A 19,363-nucleotide genomic window follows, 5' to 3' on the forward strand; every position below is an offset into this window, starting at 1 on the left:
GCGGCCGCACGAGCCTCTCGTGGCAGCAGGGCCTGCCAGTACGCCACCCCAGAGACCACAGGCCTGAGGCTCGTCTCCTGCCGTGCAGCAGAGAGCAGTCACAACGGGAGGGGCCTCCACGGAGATCACAGACACCTGCGTGCGAGACTGTGTACCAGGGCGGTGGGGGGGGGGGGCAGCCAGGCTCAGTGTCTCCTTTGGGGACATCATCTGTGTACTTGTACTAGAAAGCAAAGGTTCTTTGGACAAGCTGCTTGGATGACCTTAGGAAGACCCCGAGGGGGCCCGTGCAGGCTGTGGAGGGGGCCCAGGAGCCTTCGGAGCCTCAATAGTTAGAATCAGCTGGGTTATGCAATGAAGGAGGCAGATGAAGATGGTTCTGGGCCGATACTGAGGGGAGGAGAGGGGGACCCAGGAGTGCAGGAGAGGTGCCCGCATCCCCTCTGGTGACGGGTGGGGTCGCTAGGGATGCCCACCCCGGGCTCAGGTCCCCAGCCGCTGCCCCTGCAGCAATCACCTTGCTTTTGCCCAGATGTCACCGAGAGCGGCTGGAGCGGGAGACCTGCTGCAGGAAGCCTGGGGCCCAGGAAACAGCTGGGGGGCCGTGCCGCGGACCCAGAGGGCCTGCCCCAGCGCCCTGCCCCTGAAGCCCATGGCAGCCCGGAGCAGCCTGCTGCCCTGCCCTCCAAGGCCCTGCTGTCAGCCCCTGTGAGAAACGGAGAGCGGCTGGCCAGCCTCATCCTGGACACCCAGCGCCCCCTGGGTGACCTGGAGAGGAGCCGCCTGAGGAAGGTGCAGACATTCCCCAGGCTCCTGCCCGATGGCCCTGAGGCCGGCACCCTCTGCCTGACACTGACCCCCACCAAAAACCAGCCACCCAAATCTGAAGTCTTCCCTCCAGACCCCAGGGAGGCCTTTCTAGATGGGAAAAATGGCCTTTCCAGCTACAAGTCACAGCCCAAGTCCAGACTGTGGCCAGAGCGGGAGCCTGAGCTCCAGCAGGGAGGACCTGGAGACGCCAGCCGAAGCGGGGACAGGGTATCTGGGGCACTGGGCTGGAGCCCTGTGGAGGAAAGCGCCCCGTCCCGCTCCGAGGAGCCCGGAGATGCAGGCCCCGAGCCCAGGACTTCCAGGGCTGATGAGGGGACTCCCGACAGAGCTGGGGAGCCGGCTAGTGCAGCGGGAGAGCAGGTGGGTGATCGCGGTTTCCGTCCCACGTGGCCGGGAAGGGGCTCCGCACGCGCACACACACTCCTGTCTGTGGTCTCACACGCAGTGCTGGTGGTCTACCGCAAGGAAGGGAGTCTCAGCCTTCACTCCTGCTCAGTAATTTACAGGTTTTAAGCAAGCTGCCTGTTTCTGAAGGAAGCTGTGAGGACAGCGTGCTGTAGCCCCAGGTGTGGCCCAGGCCAGAACCTCTCCTGCAGCCGCCCTGGAGGTGGGGCATCCCAGAGAGCACCCCCACACACCCAGACCTCCCCTGGCCTTACCCGCATGTAGCACCCCACGCATTCACTGAAGAAGGCACACCCCTGCTTCGGGGTTCATGTTCTTGCCAAACGATGTGTGCAGGGAGCAGTCTTCCCAGGAGGAGGCCCGGCAGCCCCAGGCCAGCAGGGTTACCTCTGCGGCTCTGTTCCCAGCCCTCATGCTCAGGGGCTGCAGCGTCTTCTTCTGCTGATGATCTTAAAGGTCAGGAACTGGGGCACCTCAGTGGCACAGTCGGTTGAGCATCTGACTCTTGATCTGAGCTCAGGTCTTGGTCTCAAGGTCGTGAGTTCAGTCTCCACATTGGGCTTCACGCTGGACGTGATGCCTGCTCCACACTGAGCAGGGAGCCTGACGTGGGGCTCGATCTCATGACCCTGGGATCATGACCTGAGCCGAAATCAGGAGTCGGACACCTGACCGACTGCACCACCCAGACACCCCAAAATTCTAGTTACTTTAAAACAAATGTCTATCCTGAAGATCCCAGTGCACACACATGTGTCTACACCTCAGCTCACGTGGTCTCCGCTGGCCTCCTGGATCCATACTGGCTTGTGCGTAGAGAGGTCCCAGCCGCTGAGGCAGGAAAACCTCACACACCCCAGCCCTGGACTGGGCTCACCTTCCCATACCCAACAGCCTTACAACAGCCCACTTTCCAGATGGGTAAACTGAGGCATGAGGTGGCCGTGCACTCTGTTGGAGGGTGGGCAGCCACTGAGGGGCAGAGCTCACCTGGAGCCCAGCTACTTAACCACCAGGCTCCCCTGCCCCAGAGGCCTCATGGGACCAGGGCCCACCCAGACCCCCCCACCCCAGGCACAGCCTGTTGGGGATCAGGTCCCCCAGGCTTCTGCTGCAGAGCATGTCCTGGTTTCAAAGCAGGCTGCTCCAACCGCACATGTAGCGGGAGGCTTGGGGAGGGCCGGATCATGGGCCTCCAGCCAGGCTTGCTGCACCCCAGGCATGAGGGGGGTCAAGGTGGAGACAGTGCCTTGGGAACCTTCCCTAAAGCGTGCACTTGTATGTCCCAAGTGCGGTGGCTGTGGTCCTAGCTCTTCCCGTGGCCTTTAAGTAGAGAACTACCTTCCAGCTGAGTGCGTTCTTCTGACTCTGGGAAATTTCTGTGTGTGGCGGTGAGGGTGAGGTAGAGTAAAATACACATCCCATAAAATGAGCCCTCCCCCACCAAGCACCCAGCTCAGCGGCGTCCAGCATGTTCGCCGTGTTGTGCAGCCAGCCCCACCCTCCGGCCCCACGGCTCTCGTCCTCCCAGACGGAAGCTCGCTCCCCATCCCCTCCCCCGCCCTGGCGCCCACCGTCTCGTCTCCGTCTCTGACTGTGCCGGCCCCGGGGACCTCACGAAGGTGGGGCACGCAGTGCTGGTCCTTCCGTGTCTGGCTGCTTTCCCTCGGCATCAGGCCCTCGGGCTCAGCCTGAAGGTGGGTCACCCGATCATATGGTGACTCTCTGTTCAATTCCTGAGGAGCCTCCATGCTGCTATCCCCACATTTCCACCAGGTGCACCGGGTTCTGGTTCCTTCCCGCCCTCCCAGCCCGTCGTGGCCACGTGAGGACTTTGCCAGCCCACGTGGCAGGAGTGTGCTGTGCAGGAGGCACATCCCACCCTTATTTGAAGTGGTTCCCACCCTGTCACCTTCCCAGTGGGCTGGGCCGAGCTAACCCCAGGGACCATTCTCACTAGGATGTGACTTCTGCCCCCAGGGCGTCTCCCTGCAGGAGCTCCTATACCAGCTGGGCCGGCCCTTCAAGGAGTATGAGCTCTGGGCTCTGTCCCACGCGTGTCTCACCGCTCTGCGCACTCACAGCAAGCACCCAGGTGATGCTTTGTCCTGCGGTTCTGTGTTCAGCCTGCCCCACCATGTGTTCCAGGGCCAGGACCAAGAGCCTCACGTGGCCTCCATCAGGCGCATGTGGGCCACGGGGACAGCCTGGGGCCAGGTGGCTGGGTCCCCACTGTGAGCCCCTGTGCCCTGGAGGTGTCTGCTCTGGTCTCAGGACCACAGGGGTCTGGGGGCAGCAGTGGGGGCAGGTGTTTGGAATGTGGGCCTTGAGGCAGACAACCCTGCTGTAGAGTGAAGTGGGAGCTGTGTGGATGGCCCACATCCCCTCAACGGGGGCGACATTGTCCCCAAGGAGGCAAAAGTGGCCGGGGGAGGAGGGGATTTTAGATACTACCCTGGTTTGCAGCTCCCCGGACAGCGTGACAGGCCCACAGCCCCTTGATGTGAGCACGTCCTGGGGAGGGACGATGAGGAAAAATGCTGCCATCTGGCTGCTCCCACAGGCCTTTGGGGTGCAGCCTCCTCCGGGACCCCTCAGAGGGGCAGCTCTCAGTGCTGGGCCATGACCTCCGTGCCCCATCCTCTTCCTTCATCTCCTTTCCATTTCCAGCTTGATGTGCAAGGAGCGGGCAGGAGGGGCGTCGCAGAGGGCCCCCCATGCCCTGTCCACCTGGCAGTGTGCCAGGGCCTCTAAGAAGGAGCAGCAGCCCACTGGCCCCTGGCCCCTGGCCCCTGGCCCCTGGGCTGTGCTCCCTGGGGGTCTGTGGGCTGAGGGGAGGGGCTGCCCTACCCTGAGCACACCTCTGCGGGTTTTCTGGGAGAACAGGGTGCCCTGACCCTCATCTTCTCTTGCAGCCTACCTGTGCCTGGACTCCGTGCTGGTCGCCGAGAATGGGGCCGTGCTCTTCAGCCCACCCCCTGCCAATGGTGCGTACATGGGGTCACCCTTAGGAGCTGTGCTCCAGCACGGACACCCGAGGCTGAAAAGAGAACTCAGAACTTGGGTTTTTCTCTCTTAGGCACGTACGACACATTTTTTCTGGCTCCTGAGGTTGCAGAGCAAGAACTGGTGACTGAGAAGGTAACTGGCCCTCCCCATCCCTTCCTGCAGCTTCCTGCCCCCACATCCCCAGTGGAGCCCCCCTTCTGCCCCGAGAGCCTGGCAGTGGGGAAAGAGGCAGGGTACCCTCCCCCAGAGCAGCGGTCACATCCAGAGCCCTGGCTCTCCTGGCCTGGGCAGCATCCCCCTAGCAGGTGCCTCCCCAGGAGGTGGCAGGGGCGTGGCTCTGGTGGTGTCATCCCAAGATGGGCGGGACTTCTGCATGGACAGCTCTGGGCGTACGTGCTGGCTTGGGAGAGTCCAGGGCTAGACTTTCAAGAATATTTACAAGGCACTTGTTAAACACAGCCATTATTAAAAATTAAATTGTACAAACTTCTGGGTTGCCTAGCTGCCTCAGTCAGTAGAGCGTGCAACTCTTGATCTCAGGGTCATGAGTTCAAGCCCCACATTGGGCATAGAGCTTACTTTAAAAAATAATAATAAAATAAAATTGCATGAACTTAAAATTAGGTAAGTGATATTCAAAACCAAGGTAGAACTCCACTTCCCTACTCACCCAACGTACATCTAGAAACCCCACATCCCTAACACAAGAATGAGAGGTCTGAGAGGTAGAGAGCAGAAGGCAGCCTGGCCGGGGCCTTAGGCCGAGGAAGGCACAGTAGCAAGGGCCCTGCTTCCTCCCTCTGCCTCAAAAATGGGGACACAGAAGCCACACTGTCAAGCCAGAGGACATGGCAAGGGAAGGGGTGGGCCCACCCAGGCCAGCAAAGACCCCGCCTGGTGCTGCCAGAGAAAGCTGAGTATCCCCATCAGCCTATAATGAGCACCCCTGCCCATGAGGCCAGTGGGGACCATGTGGGGAGCCTGGACTCACACCACGCCCCCCACCCCCGGCAGTAGCAAATGCCCCTCCCAGCCAGGTGTTGTGGGAGGAGGCCTCATGGAGAGCAGCAACCAGGCCACCCCCACCTCCTGCCGGGAATGGAGGCAGGGGAGGAGCAGAAAGGATGTACTCCTACACCCCCAGCCAGAGGCGTATCACTGGAGGCCCAATGGGGGCCTGGCCTCCCACCCCCTGTCCAGCATGAGGAGGAGCCCTCTCCTCAGATGTCAACTGGAGCCAAATACAGAACCTGAACTCTGCCCCCACCTGGCAATAAGGAGATGGTACCCCTCTTCCTGACTGTGCTGTCAGAGAAAGCCAGGTAAAACAGGTTAAATAAGATCGAGAGTCTTACAACATGGAAATGTCCAGGTCTCAACCAAAAACCACACGCCATACCAAGAACCAGGAAGATTTCAAACCGAGTGAAAAAAAGACAATCAACAGAGGCCAATGTTGGCACTGTGGGGCACAGCCAAAGCAGGCCTAAGAGGGAAATTCATAGCACTAGATGCATATGTGAGAAAAGAGGTAAAAGCTCAACTCAGTAATTTAAGCTACCACCTCAAGAACCTACAAAAAGAAGAGCAACGTAGACCCAAAGCAGAAGGAAGGAAGTAATGAAGATGAGAGCAGAAATCAATGAAAACAGAATAACAATAGAGAAAACCAGTAAAGTCAGGAGCTGGTTCTTGGAAAAGACCAATAAAATTTTAAAACTTCCAGCAAAACTGACAAAGGAAGCAAGCAAGAAAGAAAGAAAAAAGAAGAAAAAGAAAAAGAAAAAAAGACACAAATTACCAATATCAGGAATGACACAGGGGATATCCCTACAAACCATTTAGACATCGAATAATGGATGCCACAGACAGCTCTTTAAATTTGACAACTTAGATGAAATGCACCAATTCTTCAGAAAACATAAACTACAACTCACCCAATATGAAATAGATCTTTGAATAGCCCTTGACTATTTTTTTTTTAAGATTCTATTTATTTATTAGAGAGAGAATGAGAGACCGAGAGTATGACAGGGAAGAGGATCAGAGGGAGAAGCAGACCTCCCCGCTGAGCAGGGAGCCCGATGCAGGACTCGATCCCGGGACTCCAGGATCATGACCTGAGCCGAAGGCAGTCACCTAACCAACTGAGCCACCCAGGTGCCCAAAATAGCCCTTAACTATTGAGGAAATTGAATTTATAATTTTAAAACTCTAAAAAACTAAATCTCTTGGTCCAGAGTTTCACTGGAGAGTTCTACTCAATGTTTAAAGAAAAATCAATACCACTTCTACACAATCTTTTACAGAAGACAGAAGAGGAGAGAACACTTCCCAGTCTATTTTATTAAGCCAATATATATACTGTCAATGTATACTGATGATAGATGATAGATAGATAGATAGATAGATAGATAGATAGATAGATAGATAGAGAAATATATATACCAACATTCCTCATGAATATAAACGCAAAAATCCTTAACAAAATATGCAAATAGAATTCAACAATATATAAAACTATGCGCCATGACATAGTGGCAGTTATTCTAAGGATACAAGTCTGGTTTAGTATTTGAAAATCAATTAGTCCAACATATTAACCAGCTAAAAAAGAAAAAACCCATAATCACATTAATCGATGCAGAAAAACCATTTGGCAAAATTCAACACCCATTCATAATAAAAAATTTTCAGAAAAATACAAATAGAAGAAACTTCCTCAGCTTAATAAAGAGCATCTACAAACACACACACACACACACACACACACACACACACACATACCCTATAGCTAACGTCGTACTTAATGAGAAAAGACTAAATGCTTTCCCCCAAGATTGGGAACAATGCAAGGGTGTGCGCTATCACTACTTCTACTCAACATAGTGCTGGAAGTTCTAGCCACTACAATAATGCAAAAAAAAGCAAGTAAAAGGCATAAAGACCAGGAAGAAGAAATAATACTATTTGCAGAAGACATAACTGTCTATGTAGAAAATTCTAAAGGAAGCCCATGGGATTAATAAGTGAGTTCTGAAAGGTCACAGGATATAAGATAAACATTCAAAAATCAATTGTATTTCTGTATGTTAGCAATGAACATGCAGACACCAAAATTTAAAATACAGTGCAAAAAAAAAAATACAGTGCATTTGCTCTCAGCCTTAGCACCATCTTGGAAACCTCCGGGCCATGAACCACATGGAGGAAGAAGCAAATGCACAAGCTGAAGTTGAAGCAAAGGTCCAAGTGAAGTGCTCACCTGTGCATGCATGAAGCCGCAGGAGCAGAAACAAGGAAAGCCAGAGGCCAGGGATGCTGTTACGAACTGTTGGACAACACACCTACTTTCTAGAATTTTCTCAGTGGATCTAAAACATCCATCGCCATCTGATCACAACGACCACTTTTGAGAGACCCACTTTGTTCATACCAAAACAGTCCCTTATGGTCCTTTGTCCTGGACCTGTGACTTTCAGGACTGATTCTTTTCTCAGTTGTGGCTGAATGTAATGTGTACAGTAAATCATCTCTTCTGTTGTCTTAGCTAAAGAAAAAATTTGAAAATACATATAAATTTAATTAAAATATAAAGTGTAAACTTAATGTAAATGTACAATGACTCAAAAAAAAATGAAATACTTGCATGAAAATCTAACCAAGCATGCACAGGACTTACCTGCTAAAAACTACAAAATGCTGATGAAAGAAATCAAACAAAATCTCTGGGATAAAGGGCCAGGCAAAGAGTTCTTAGACTTGACACCAAAAGCAGTGTCCATAAATTTTTCCACAAAAGGAAAAGTGGGCAAAATGAACTTCACCAAAATTAAAAGCGGACCAAGTGGGATTTTTTTCCACATATGGAAGGCTGACTCAACAATGGGAAAGCAATTAATCTAGCATATCACATCAATAGGCTAAAGAAGACAAATCATGTTAATGTCAATAGATGCTAAGCTATTGACAAAATCCGCCATTCTCAGCAACCTAGGAATGGAGGGGAACTTCCTCAACTTGATAAAGAATATCTACTAAAACCTACAGTTCACATAATTAATGGTGAGAAACTAGATGCTTTCCCTCTAAGATTGGGTAAAACTGGAGAATGTCCCTCTCACCACTCCTATTCAGCATCGTACTAGAAGTCCTAGCTAATGGAATAAGACAAGAAAAGAAAGGAAAATGTGTACAGATTGAGAAGGAAGAAATAAAACTGTCTCTGTTTACAAGTGACATGATTGTCCATGTAGAAAATCCCAAAGAATCAACAAAAAATCTCCTGGAACTAATAAGCAATTACAGCAAGATTTCAGGATAGCAGGTTAATATGCAAAAGTCAGTTGCTTTACTGTTTACCAGCAGTGCACAATTGGCATTTGGAGTTAAAAATACAATACAATTGGGCGCCTGGGTGGCTCAGTTGGTTAAGCGACTGCCTTCGGCTCAGGTCATGATCCTGGAGTCCCGGGATCGAGTCCCGCATCGGGCTCCCTGCTCGGCAGGGAGTCTGCTTCTCCCTCTGACCCTCCCCCATCTCATGCTCTCTCTCTGTCTCATTCTCTCTCTCAAATAAAAAAAAAAAATCTTTAAAAAAAAAAAAAAAAAAAAAAAAAAAAAAAAAAAAAATACAATACAATTTACATTCACACCAAAAAAATTACTCATATATAAATCTAACAAAATACATATAAGATCTATAAGGGAAACTACAAAACTCTGATTAAAAAAATCTAAATAAATAGATATTCCATGTTCATGAATAGGATTCAGTACTGTTAAGATATCAGTTCTTCCCAATTTGATGTATAGATTAAATGCAATTCCAATCAGAATCCCAGCAAGTTACTCATGGATATCAGCAATCTGAGTTTAAAGTATGTGTGGAAAGACAAAAGACCCAGAATAGCCAACACAATATTGAAGAAGAACAAAGTCAGAGGACTGACACTGCCCAATTTTAAAACTTACTGTAAAGCAATAGTAATTGAGACTGTGTTGTTGGCAAAAGACAAATACCCGAAACAGAACAGAAAACTCAGAAATAGACCCACACAAATATAGTCAACTGGTTTTAACAAAGGATCAAAGGCAATTCGGTGGAGAAAGGACAGTTTTCAGCAAATGGTGCTGGAACAACTGGACGTCCACATGTAAAAACAAAAAACAAAAAACAAAAAAAACGGATCTTAACAAAGACCTTGCACTTTTCACAAACATTAACTCAAAATGGATCATAGATCTAAATGTAAAATGCAAACCATAAAGCCCCTAGGAGGAATCCGGCAGTAACTTCTGGGCACAACACAAAAGCACAGTCCGGGAAAGAGAAAGTCCATGTTAGACTCCATGACAACCTCAGACTTCTGCTCTGCAAAAGATACTTTAAGAGAGTGAAAAGACTGGCCACGGACTGGCAGAAAATATTTGCAAAACACACACCTGATAAAGCATCTATATTCCAAATATACAAAGAGCTCTTAAAAGTCAACAAAAAACCAAAATAATTTAAAAACCAACCCAGTTAGAAAGTGGGCGGAAGATCTGCACAGACCCTTGCCAAAGATGTCGTATGGTAAACAAGCATGTGAAAGCCGTCCGACGTCATGTGGCACTTGGAAATTGCACATTAAAACAAGGAGACGCCACTCCCCGCCGATGAGAATGGCTAACACCCCAAACGCTGACCACACCAGATGCCGACGAAGACGTGGAACAACAGGAGCTCCTGGTCACTGCTGGTGGGCATGCGAAAGGGCGGAGGCCTTTGGGCAGTTTCATCAGAAACTCAACATGTAACTGCCCTGCAGCCCAGAAACCGCCTTCCCAGGCGTTCGTCCCGGAGAAATGAGACTTACATCTGCACAAAATCCTGCACATGAATGATTACAGCAGCTGCATTCAGAATAGCCCCAAACGGGACACAGCCCAGATGTGTGGACGGTTGAACGTGTGGGGGTCCGTCCACACCATGGAATGCTACTGAGCAGTAAAAGGAACAGAGTGTTGATAAGGCAGCAGCCTGGGTGCATCTCCATATAATTATGCTCACAGCAAAATGCCAATCCCAAAAGGTCACATATTGTATAATTCCATTTATGTGAAATGGCACAACCATGGAAACGGACAACAGATTCGTAGTTGCCAGGGATTAAGAACATGGCTTCGGGCCGCCGGACACATCTGATGACGGAAGCGTGCTGTATGGTGATGGTGTCAACCCAGCATCCGCGTTGGGATGCTGCCCTACAGTTTTGCAAGATGTTACTGTTGTGGGGACCTGGGTACAGGGCACACGGGATCTTTTTGTATTATTTCTTACAACTGTATGTAAATCTATAATTATCTCAAAATAGTTAAAATTTTTTAAAGGTCAATAAATATCTAGAGCTAATAATTCCCTCATTATGTGACTGTCCCGCACGGTGATCTGTGCTCCTAGCTGGTGGGGCCGCTCTCCCCAGCCCCGAGCGCCCGCACCACCTGGGCAGCTTGGTGTTGGCTGTGTGGGAGCATTCATGCCTCGGAGATCGGCACACGCGGAAACCAGGTTTTGTCAGTGGTGTCGACCTCACGAAGTGACAGAGGAAATGTTCATGGTGTGACTGAACGCAGAAGTGTGCCGTGTCTGTGGGACCCACCCGAGACCTTCAGCAGCCGTGGCCGGTGGCAGAGGGCCCACCCGCTCACCGCAGCGAAGCTCCGACCGGGCCTTCCACATTCCACTTCCATCTCGCCTGTCGAGTCAAATGAAAACACCAACCAGTAGGCGTGTGTGGCAGCCACCTGTCTGACACAGGCGGATTCGGATACAAGAACTGGGTAGAATCCGTGAGCACATCCGGGGAGATCCCTTGGCTCTCTGGAACTTACTCAACAGGAGTGTGACACCTTTCCTTATTTCTAAATTGTGTGTTGCACCGGGGACATTTAGAATAAACAGATGTGTGTCTGTGGAGGTGGGTATTTTTTTCAGAAGCCTGTGGTCTGCCACATAGCAGCACCCCACTGGTTCGGGGGCCGCTGGCCTCAGACCCCCGAGCTGCGGCCTCCACCTGCCTGAGGACCGTGAAAGTGGGAGGGTCCCCGCTGAGGCCTCAAGTCATAGCTGTTCACACTTCAGGGTGAAGACCGTGGGTATATGGTAAACATGCAGGTCCCCAGGCCAGGCCCCTGGGAGATCTGACTCGGGGTCTAGCTGGGGCCTCCAAGCTCCAAGGCGGTGCGCTGCAGGGGTCCCCACAGGAGTGGCTGTCCTGCTAGTGCCCGGGGTGCCCCTGGGGGAGCCCAGTGGTAGGGAGGTGCTGCTGAGCAGGGCTGGGCTTTTCTCCACCCAGGCCTCCGTGTACTGTGTGGCCGCAGTCCTGTGGACAGCAGCCAAGTTCAGCGTCCCCCGAGACCACAAGCTGGCCCTGCCACGCAGGCTCAAGACCCTCCTCTTGGACATGGCCAGACGCAGTGCTCAGGAGCGGCCGTGCACAGCTGAGGCCATCAAGGTAACCACCTGCCGTTGGGACCCCAGGTCACCGTCCAGGGCCTGGGCGATGGCTGACAGAGTGCCCAGGCTCCTGCTCCCGGAAAAGTGGGCGTTGGACAGGGAGGGCCGTGGGTTTCATTTGTGGACAGGTGGTGGACAGTGTCTGCTGCTCACTGCCCTGGCCCCTGCCAGACCACCCGGGTGTCCCCAGTGCATTCGCCCAGCTGGAGGGGGCAGGGGATGTCCTGGGGCCAGCCTGACCCCTGCCAGCAGGGAGCAGAGTTCTCCCCAACAACCCAACTTCCCTCACCTCCTCTGAGGGCCCTCTTGCCTCCCTTTCCCTGACCCTCCCAAGAGCTGGACAAGTGCGGGGCAGTCCCGCGATTGGTTCAGTGATCAAGAGGCCACGGGAAGGCCACCCCCGGAGGGAGAAGCCCTGTGTGTCCTTCTCTGCCCCTGACGGCTCTGTGGCCTCAGGGAGGTTGCTTAACGGCTCTGGGCCTCTCTGGCCTGCTCGGCCAAGTACAGATGAGCTCTCATGTCAAAGAGAAACTCGGCAGACATTAGCTACAATGCTGAACCAGTTTACCAAGTAGCTATGGACAGATGGACGGACGGCAAGGGAAGGAGCTTCGCTCCACTCCAGATCTGCATGGAGGCAGCTGGGTGTTTTCAGGGAGAATGAGGGACTGGGGAGGGAAGTGGCCATGTCCGCCGTCCCACGGACACTGGGAGCCTGGGGCCCCATCCTTCCTGAAGATCGAGGTTCAGAGCATCAGGTACATCCTGGGTTGTAAGAGGCACAAACACCTCGAGGGCAGAGGAAGTTCACAGTCATGACCTTTGATAGTAACCGCTCTAAGGTGGGGAGGTCGCAGCCTCTGCCCGGAGTTGGCAGAAGCAAACAGCTTTCCAGACAGGAACCCCAAGGGGTCTGGGCCGTCCCTGCACTTGGGCCGCGCGGCCTCCGTGCAGAGCTTGGAGGGGGGCGTTCTCTGCCGAGAGTTGTTTGTGGTTCTCACCAGCAGTTAGGAAATGGTAGAGGTGTCCATGGTGGGTGGGGGAGCCTTAAATGGTGGCTTAAGGGAAGAATCTTTATCTTCACATTCAGTACCATCCATAACCCCAAATGAAAAATAGAAATTCTCATCGGTGACATTCTGTCCCCAAATATCAGAATGTCTGAGCTTGCAGAGGGTCAGTTCGTGGGGGTCAGCTGCATTTTCAGTGTCCACCCCTCACCCCAGAGCTGGCCAGTGAACAGCTCGACTGAGGGCACAGAAGGAACGGCAGACCGTGGGCCTCAAATCTGCTTAACGCCCCAGCACGTGGCTCTGGGGCCACATCCACATTCACCCTGCAGGCGGCCACTGCCCTGTTGTCAGGGTCACAAAGGACCCAGGCAACTGGGTCAAGTTGCAGTTAATCGTAATTGTCTACAGAATTGTTCTCTTGCCTGTTTTTTAGGTTGTAGTCTGGGGGGTTGTTGTCTTGTCTGTGCATGTGAGGGCTGAGTGGTTCTGCCCTAATTCTACTATGGGTCTTAACGTCTCCCTTTCTTAGAGTTCTTAGACGGGCCGGCTGGAAAGGGTCATGTGTCTTTGTGCCCCTCCTCTCCAGCCCTGGGGCCCCCGCCCCCGGAGACTGCGGCTCGCCCCTCGCCCCTCCATGCGGATGGCTGTCAGTGTGGCAGGGGCCTGGGAGGGGCTGTGGCCATTTCTGTTGGGTCTGTATTTGTTCCATGTGGGGCCTGCTTAGCTCTCCCTGGGAAGGGACACCTGTGGGGTCCTCCTGTCCAGGAAGCCCCCAGGCCCTCCTCCCAGCCACCGAGCACTCTCTGAAGGGCCCAGCCTGAGGTGCACTCCCCTCCACGTTTGGAATGACCTGGGGCCGCTGCCCAGCCTGTGGCATTTCAGAGCACCTGGACACAGGGCTCGTCCTTCTTGCAGATATGCAGCACTTACCTCCTACAGCGGGGCATGGACAGCAGAAAGATTTTAGCTCACCTGAGGGCATCCACCTATAAGGTAAGATGGGGACTTCCAGAGCATGGGTGAAGACCTCTCATTCTGCCCTGGGGCCCTGGAGAGATGAGGGTCCCTCCTTGCTTTTTGCTGTTTACTGTCCATGTGGAGTGAGTTTAGGAAAGAGGTGGTAACTTCTCCTTCGCTCTCAGAGGAGCTCCGGCTGGCAGCCCCGCCCCGATCTCTGCTGACGGCCTGGCATGTGTGGGGCGGGGGCCTATCCTGCAGAGTGACCCTCAGGTAGCCGGCATGGTTTATAAATGTGCCTGCTGGCCTCCTGAGCATACTGACCCAAGCGGGGCCCTTGGATGGCAGAAAGGCACAACACAGTCCCCCCGGCAACCTATGGGAGTTTGAGTTCTGAGAAGCCCAGGGTCTCCGACGGTGCCATAATCCACCCAGGCCCTAGAAACCTCCCCAAACCTTGTTGAACTGGGAAGCGGTGTGCCCAGAGCCCAGCTGTGTGAGTCACTGTGGGCTGGGGGTGCCATGAAGGGTCAGGGAGTGCGCCCAGTGTCCAGTCTGCACCTCTGGGTCCCTGGTGTCACCTTGACTGGGGCGGTCTGTGTCCTTCTGCCTCAGGTTGACCAGGAGGAAGAGACGATCAGCCTCCAGAATGCTCTCTCAGTGGTTGAACTGAACCCCAGCACCCCCAGGCCCAGCTCAGGTGGGCCGCCAGGGCCCAGCGTCTCCTGCCCCCCAACCCCACAACCGCTCCCACTGCTGACCCCCAGGCCTGAGTGGACACCCACAGGCAGGCACCACTGGGCCCCGGAGCAAGGTGTCCAGAACATCCTGGCGTCCTTGCTGCTCACTCTCCTCCTCTGTTCCAGCCGCCCAGTCACTCTCATGTCACCAGCCTCCAGAGCAGGTGGTGTAACCCCAGCGTCCCTCCACTCTCTTCCCACGTCCACACGCACATCCTGCTGACCGGTTCCTGCCCTGTCTGGGCGGTAACCCCATCCTGCGGCAGGAAGACGACTCCCTGGTCCTGTCTGTGGCCTTCTCCATCGCTCCCACCCTCCCCCACCCGGCCCTGCCCTCCCAGCTCCATCACCCTTGCCTCCGGCCACCTCAGGTCTCTGGAAGTCCCCTTGGAGGCTCGTGGGGGGGCACAGCACCCCATGGGGGCGGCAGCTTTGTGGCAGGGGTGGGGGGTGCTCCGGGGGTCTGCAGGGCCGGCCCACACCGCCTGCACTCACGCAGAGTTTGTCCCCAGGTTTTGTTCGGGTCGGCGGCGACACCAGGCTGCTGGTGGTGCGGGGGCCTGTGTCCTCTCAACCCCGCTGCGAAGGGGCCACGGTGCTGCCGGCCGCCCTCACCGCCGCGGCCACACACTTCCAGCCCATCGTGCTGGTCCCAGATGCAGGTGACGCCAGGTGAGCACCCCCACCCCAGAGCTGGCAGGGTCCCTGAGCCACCCCCGAGTGCTCCCTCCTTCTCTCTGTGCTCTCAGGGACGGGGAGGGCGATGGGAAGCAGGCTCCCGAGGCCCATGGAGCCACCACCAGCCAGAAGATTCCTGACCAGCCAGTAGCTGCTGCTGGACCACAGGGAGCAGCCCCAGAACCGCTCAGGGAGTCAGTGCCGAGAGACACGGCCCAGGGGATCCCGTGCGCCCCACCCCCTGGCCCGGAGGGGGCTTCACCAGCGATGCCCGAGTCTTCTACGGCGGCCCCACTCCTGAAGGCACAGGCGCCTCCCATGGAGCAAGGGCCAGACCAACCAGTCCCACCCGGAACCCCAGCGTCCAGTGCAGCCCGCCACGACCCGAGTCACCCAGCCAAGCCACCCAGGAGCAAGGCCACCAAGGGCGCAGGCCGGGAGCCTCGGGGTCCCTCATCAGCCCCGTGGGACCCCTCCCTGGCCAAGGCGAGTCCAGACAGCCCCAAAGGCACCTCTGTCCCAGAGCAGGATGGCCTGGCCCCAGACAGTCACCCCGAGCGGCCCCTGCCAGCAGACCACAAGCTCTGTCTGTCCGGTGTGGACACCTCGGCCCTCCCGAAGAGGACAGCCTGCCCGTCGCTGCAGGAGGCCATGCGCCTCATCCAGGAGGAGTTTGCCTTCGACGGCTACTTGGACAACGGGCTGGAGGCTCTGATCATGGGTATCATGCGGGGGTGGGCACAGGGTTCCCCAGAGAAGCCCCAGGACCAGGGAGAGGCTAGGGGGAACACAGTGACCTGGGGGAGGATCAGTGTGAAGGGGACCTGGGGCCCCCACTCATCCATCTGCATGAAGAGCTCGGGGGGCAGAGGTGCACCCCGGGGGATCGGCCAGCAGCAGAGCCTCAGGCAGGAAGAGGGTCTCAGGGCCTGGTCCCGCTGCCCCGGCTTCCCCCCCGCCCTGATCCCCAGCTGTAGAGAGCAGGGAACCCAGAGGGGATGCTCGCCCACATCGTGACTTGCCGCTACCATTTTGCAAACCCAGGGGAATATATTTACGCCTTGAAAGACCTCACCTACGCCACTTTCTGTGGGGCCATATCGGAGAAGTTCTGTGACCTCTACTGGGGGGAGAAGTTGCTGCAGAGTCTTTTCAAAGTGGTGAATGGGAGGATGTCCCCCTCCGAGAAGTGAGTCCCCCTCGTCAGGCCCCAGGCTTCCCCCACCCTGGGGTCCCCTGCCAGGCCGGACGGCCCTGGTTCTGCCCCCTCTGGCCCCCGGCTGTGTTCCCCACACGTCCTGTCCCCTGAAGTCCAGCTCCCCACACTGGCCACCCACCCGGGTCCCTCTGGCTGGGCCTGAAGCCCACCCTAACCCACAGCTTTCCCTTTGGGCACCGGGCTCCTTTGGGTAGGAAGAGAGGGCTGTGGGCTCACAGGGTGTGGGAGGCACATCCCTGCTCAGCTACCAGCTTGAGGAGGCAAAGGGACTGGGAGCCCAGAGGGGAGGAGGCCCCCACAGGGAACAGCATCTGCCCCCACCCCGTCATCCAGGTCGGCACTGGGTGACAGCTCCCCTCCTAATGGCCGACGTGGGGTGATGGCCACTGGAGGACGGGCGGCTTCCCTGTCCCGGTGCCCCTCGCCCAGCCCTGTGGCCCTAGCGCCTTCACAGACTATGCCCGGGTGCTCTGTTGCCATAGACTGGGTGGCGGTGGCCCCGGGGGCGGGACCGTGCCTGGACCCCAGTGTCTTGACACCGGGCACACCCACAGCCCTGTCTGCCTCCAGAGGCTGCCCCAGGCAGGTAGGACAGGGCGTCACTTCGCATTTGCCGCGGGAGCTGTGGGGGGGCACCTTGCTGTGCTCCCCTCCTGGGCAGACAAGTCAACAGGCACGGAGACGAGCACCCCACCCCCCCGCACCCCCGTGTTCTTGCCACGTGGAGAAGGGCCATCCAGGGACCTCCGGAAATGAAGGCCCACGAAGCCCTGTGCCAAAGATTTGGGCCCCTTAATTACTGTGGAAGGACGTGTTGTGTGCCAGCCTGTGGCCTGCAGCCGGGTTGTCCTTGGGAAGCTTGGATGGGGCCTCAGAGTGGTGTGTGTCTGGGGTGCCGGGGCGGGGTCACTGGAGGCCCCCACCACAGCCTCAGTGGGGCTTCTGCACATCTGCCGAAAGTTTCCCGTTGGAAGGCAGTGCGGGGGGGGGCCGGGGGGGCACCTGCAATGTCCTCCCTTCTGATGACAGTGCTTCGGAGGAGGCTGGGTCACAGCCCGAGGGCAGCATGGCCAGCACTCCAAGTGGCTGCTCGCTGTCCAGCAAAAGGCCATCGCTGCACGGAGCAGGTAAGAGACATGGGCTCTGGGGGCAAGAACTCTCCACGGCGGGGTCCGTGTTGACCCTCTTACAGGAGAGGCTCCCCTCTGCCCCTGGGGCCCCCCAGTGTCCCCTCAGAGACCCCAGAGCAGGGCTTGTCCTCCCCTGGGGGCTCTGTGCTGTGAACGGGGTTCTCCCAGGCCAGCAGGTGGGCGGCGAGTAGGAGCCCAGTGGGCTGGGGGCTGGGAGGGCGCTTCTGCTTCTGGAATCACTGGCCAACAGCTTGGTGATTGGGGACTCTTTGCATCTTTCCTAGAAACATGTGCCATTTAAAGACTCTGAGGCTCATTTTCCTGGAATGTTAGCGCAGGGCTCCAAGATAACTGAAGTCTTTGTAATTTCACAGAATCCCGTCTGAATGGGACATGGCTTTAGAATCAGGTTGCATGACTATGATCACACGTAATGGGCATCGGAGCAGGTGGACAGGCACCCTCCTCCCACCCTTTCTACCGCGTGCACGCCCCAGGAAGTTTAGGAGCAAAGTGACTGTGCCCAGTGAGCCCCTCTGCCCCTCAGTCCAGCCTTGTTTGTGCTCCTCTCTGCACAAGCAGGTCACAACCCCTGGGGTCTCCTCTCTGGACTCCGGCCCCATGGGACAGCCTGTGTTTGGGAGGGGATCTGAGGGACCCTCCTGGGATGCAGGACCACCACCCTGAATCCTCAGGACCCTGTTGGGCTGCTAGAGAAGCACGGGGGCACCCGGCCGTCTCAAGAGGCCTCGCGTCCCTGACTCAGCACGAGCAGCCTCTCCATAAACAATTAGTGATGGACTCTGCCACACGAACTAGAGTTCCGAGTGGAATCCTCCTCCCCTGTGCAGGGAAGGAGAAACTGACCACCGCGCGTGTCAGCCGAGCCCCTTGCCCGTCCCCGGCGCTGTCCGATGTGGACGCGGACGAGCTCTCACGGGGTAACTTTGAGGTGGGATTCCGGCCTCAGAAGTCGGTCAGAGGCGAGCGGGAACAGCAGCAGGAGGCCGGAGAGCACGGGCAGCAGGGAGGGGGCCCAGGGCCCGAGGCGGTGGCCCGGCTGGCCAGGCCCAAGGAGGGGGCCCCGGCTGCGCACTCGGGCCCGGCCGAGCTCCAGAGCTGCAGCCCCGGCTGGTGCAGCGCCTTCTACGAGGCGGACTGCTTCGGCGCCGACGTCTCCAGCTACGTGAAGGACCTGGTGAGGCAGAGAGCCGGCGGGGCCACCGACGTGGACGCCCAGAGCCCGGTGAGTCCCGGGCCGCTGCCCACTGCTGGCCGTGTCGGGGAAGAGGGTGCCGTGGCCGCAGAGGCGCCCTGGGCGGCAAGTTCCGCATCGCAACAGGAGCTCCCAGTCACTCAGGCAGTGGGGGGTGCGTCCAGAGCCCCTCCCTGCGTCCCACGTCTGGGCCCCCACCCACCACCAGTGACCCCCACGCCGGTCTGGGCACCCTCCATGGGAGTACTGTGCTCATCTGCGTGTGTCCTCCACATTTCAGGTAGGACATGGCCTTTCTCTCTGTTAGCTGGGCATATGAGCGCCAGGTGACTGTTGGCCTCGGGCCGTGTCTCAGGGGTGGGGGGCAGGCAGGTGGAGCCCCCTCCTCCCAGGCAGCCTCCTGTTCCTCATGCCTTGCCCGCGGCGGTGCGTTCCGGCCAGACCCCGGGGTCATCTGGCCTGGGCTTCCCTGGTGGGCAGCGTCCCTCCAGCTAGGGCAGCCTACGCTTCTCCCTGGTCAGCAGGGCAAGAGGAGCCCACAAACTTGAGGGTGGCCAGGCCAGGCAGCCCCTGGGTGAGGGCACCCCACAGAGCTCTGGACCCACGGTCGCTGCCCCTGCCACTGGGCCCCTGCCCCCCATACCCAGCGGCTCTGACCTGGGCT

The 19,363-nt window shown here is 56.3% G+C and overlaps 1 protein-coding gene across 1 annotated transcript in view; it reads left to right on the forward strand.

The window, feature by feature from the left end:
* The first annotated feature begins 240 nt into the window (after window positions 1-240).
* The window catches only part of LOC116629197 (kinase non-catalytic C-lobe domain-containing protein 1-like), a 29,368-nt gene continuing 10,245 nt past the window's right edge, over window positions 241-19,363 (forward strand). The window contains exons 1-12 of the mRNA XM_032399504.1: window positions 241-1,191; window positions 3,217-3,331; window positions 4,152-4,223; window positions 4,316-4,377; window positions 11,586-11,744; window positions 13,675-13,752; window positions 14,332-14,416; window positions 14,969-15,128; window positions 15,206-15,855; window positions 16,179-16,323; window positions 17,383-17,480; window positions 18,335-18,729. Coding sequence (XP_032255395.1) covers window positions 469-1,191; window positions 3,217-3,331; window positions 4,152-4,223; window positions 4,316-4,377; window positions 11,586-11,744; window positions 13,675-13,752; window positions 14,332-14,416; window positions 14,969-15,128; window positions 15,206-15,855; window positions 16,179-16,323; window positions 17,383-17,480; window positions 18,335-18,729 — 2,742 coding nt within the window. The 5' untranslated portion in view covers window positions 241-468. The remainder of the gene's footprint in view (window positions 1,192-3,216; window positions 3,332-4,151; window positions 4,224-4,315; window positions 4,378-11,585; window positions 11,745-13,674; window positions 13,753-14,331; window positions 14,417-14,968; window positions 15,129-15,205; window positions 15,856-16,178; window positions 16,324-17,382; window positions 17,481-18,334; window positions 18,730-19,363) is intronic.

The sequence above is a fragment of the Phoca vitulina genome, unplaced genomic scaffold (assembly GCF_004348235.1).
Source record: "Phoca vitulina isolate PV1807 unplaced genomic scaffold, GSC_HSeal_1.0 scaffold361, whole genome shotgun sequence".
Lineage (NCBI taxonomy): Eukaryota > Metazoa > Chordata > Mammalia > Carnivora > Phocidae > Phoca > Phoca vitulina.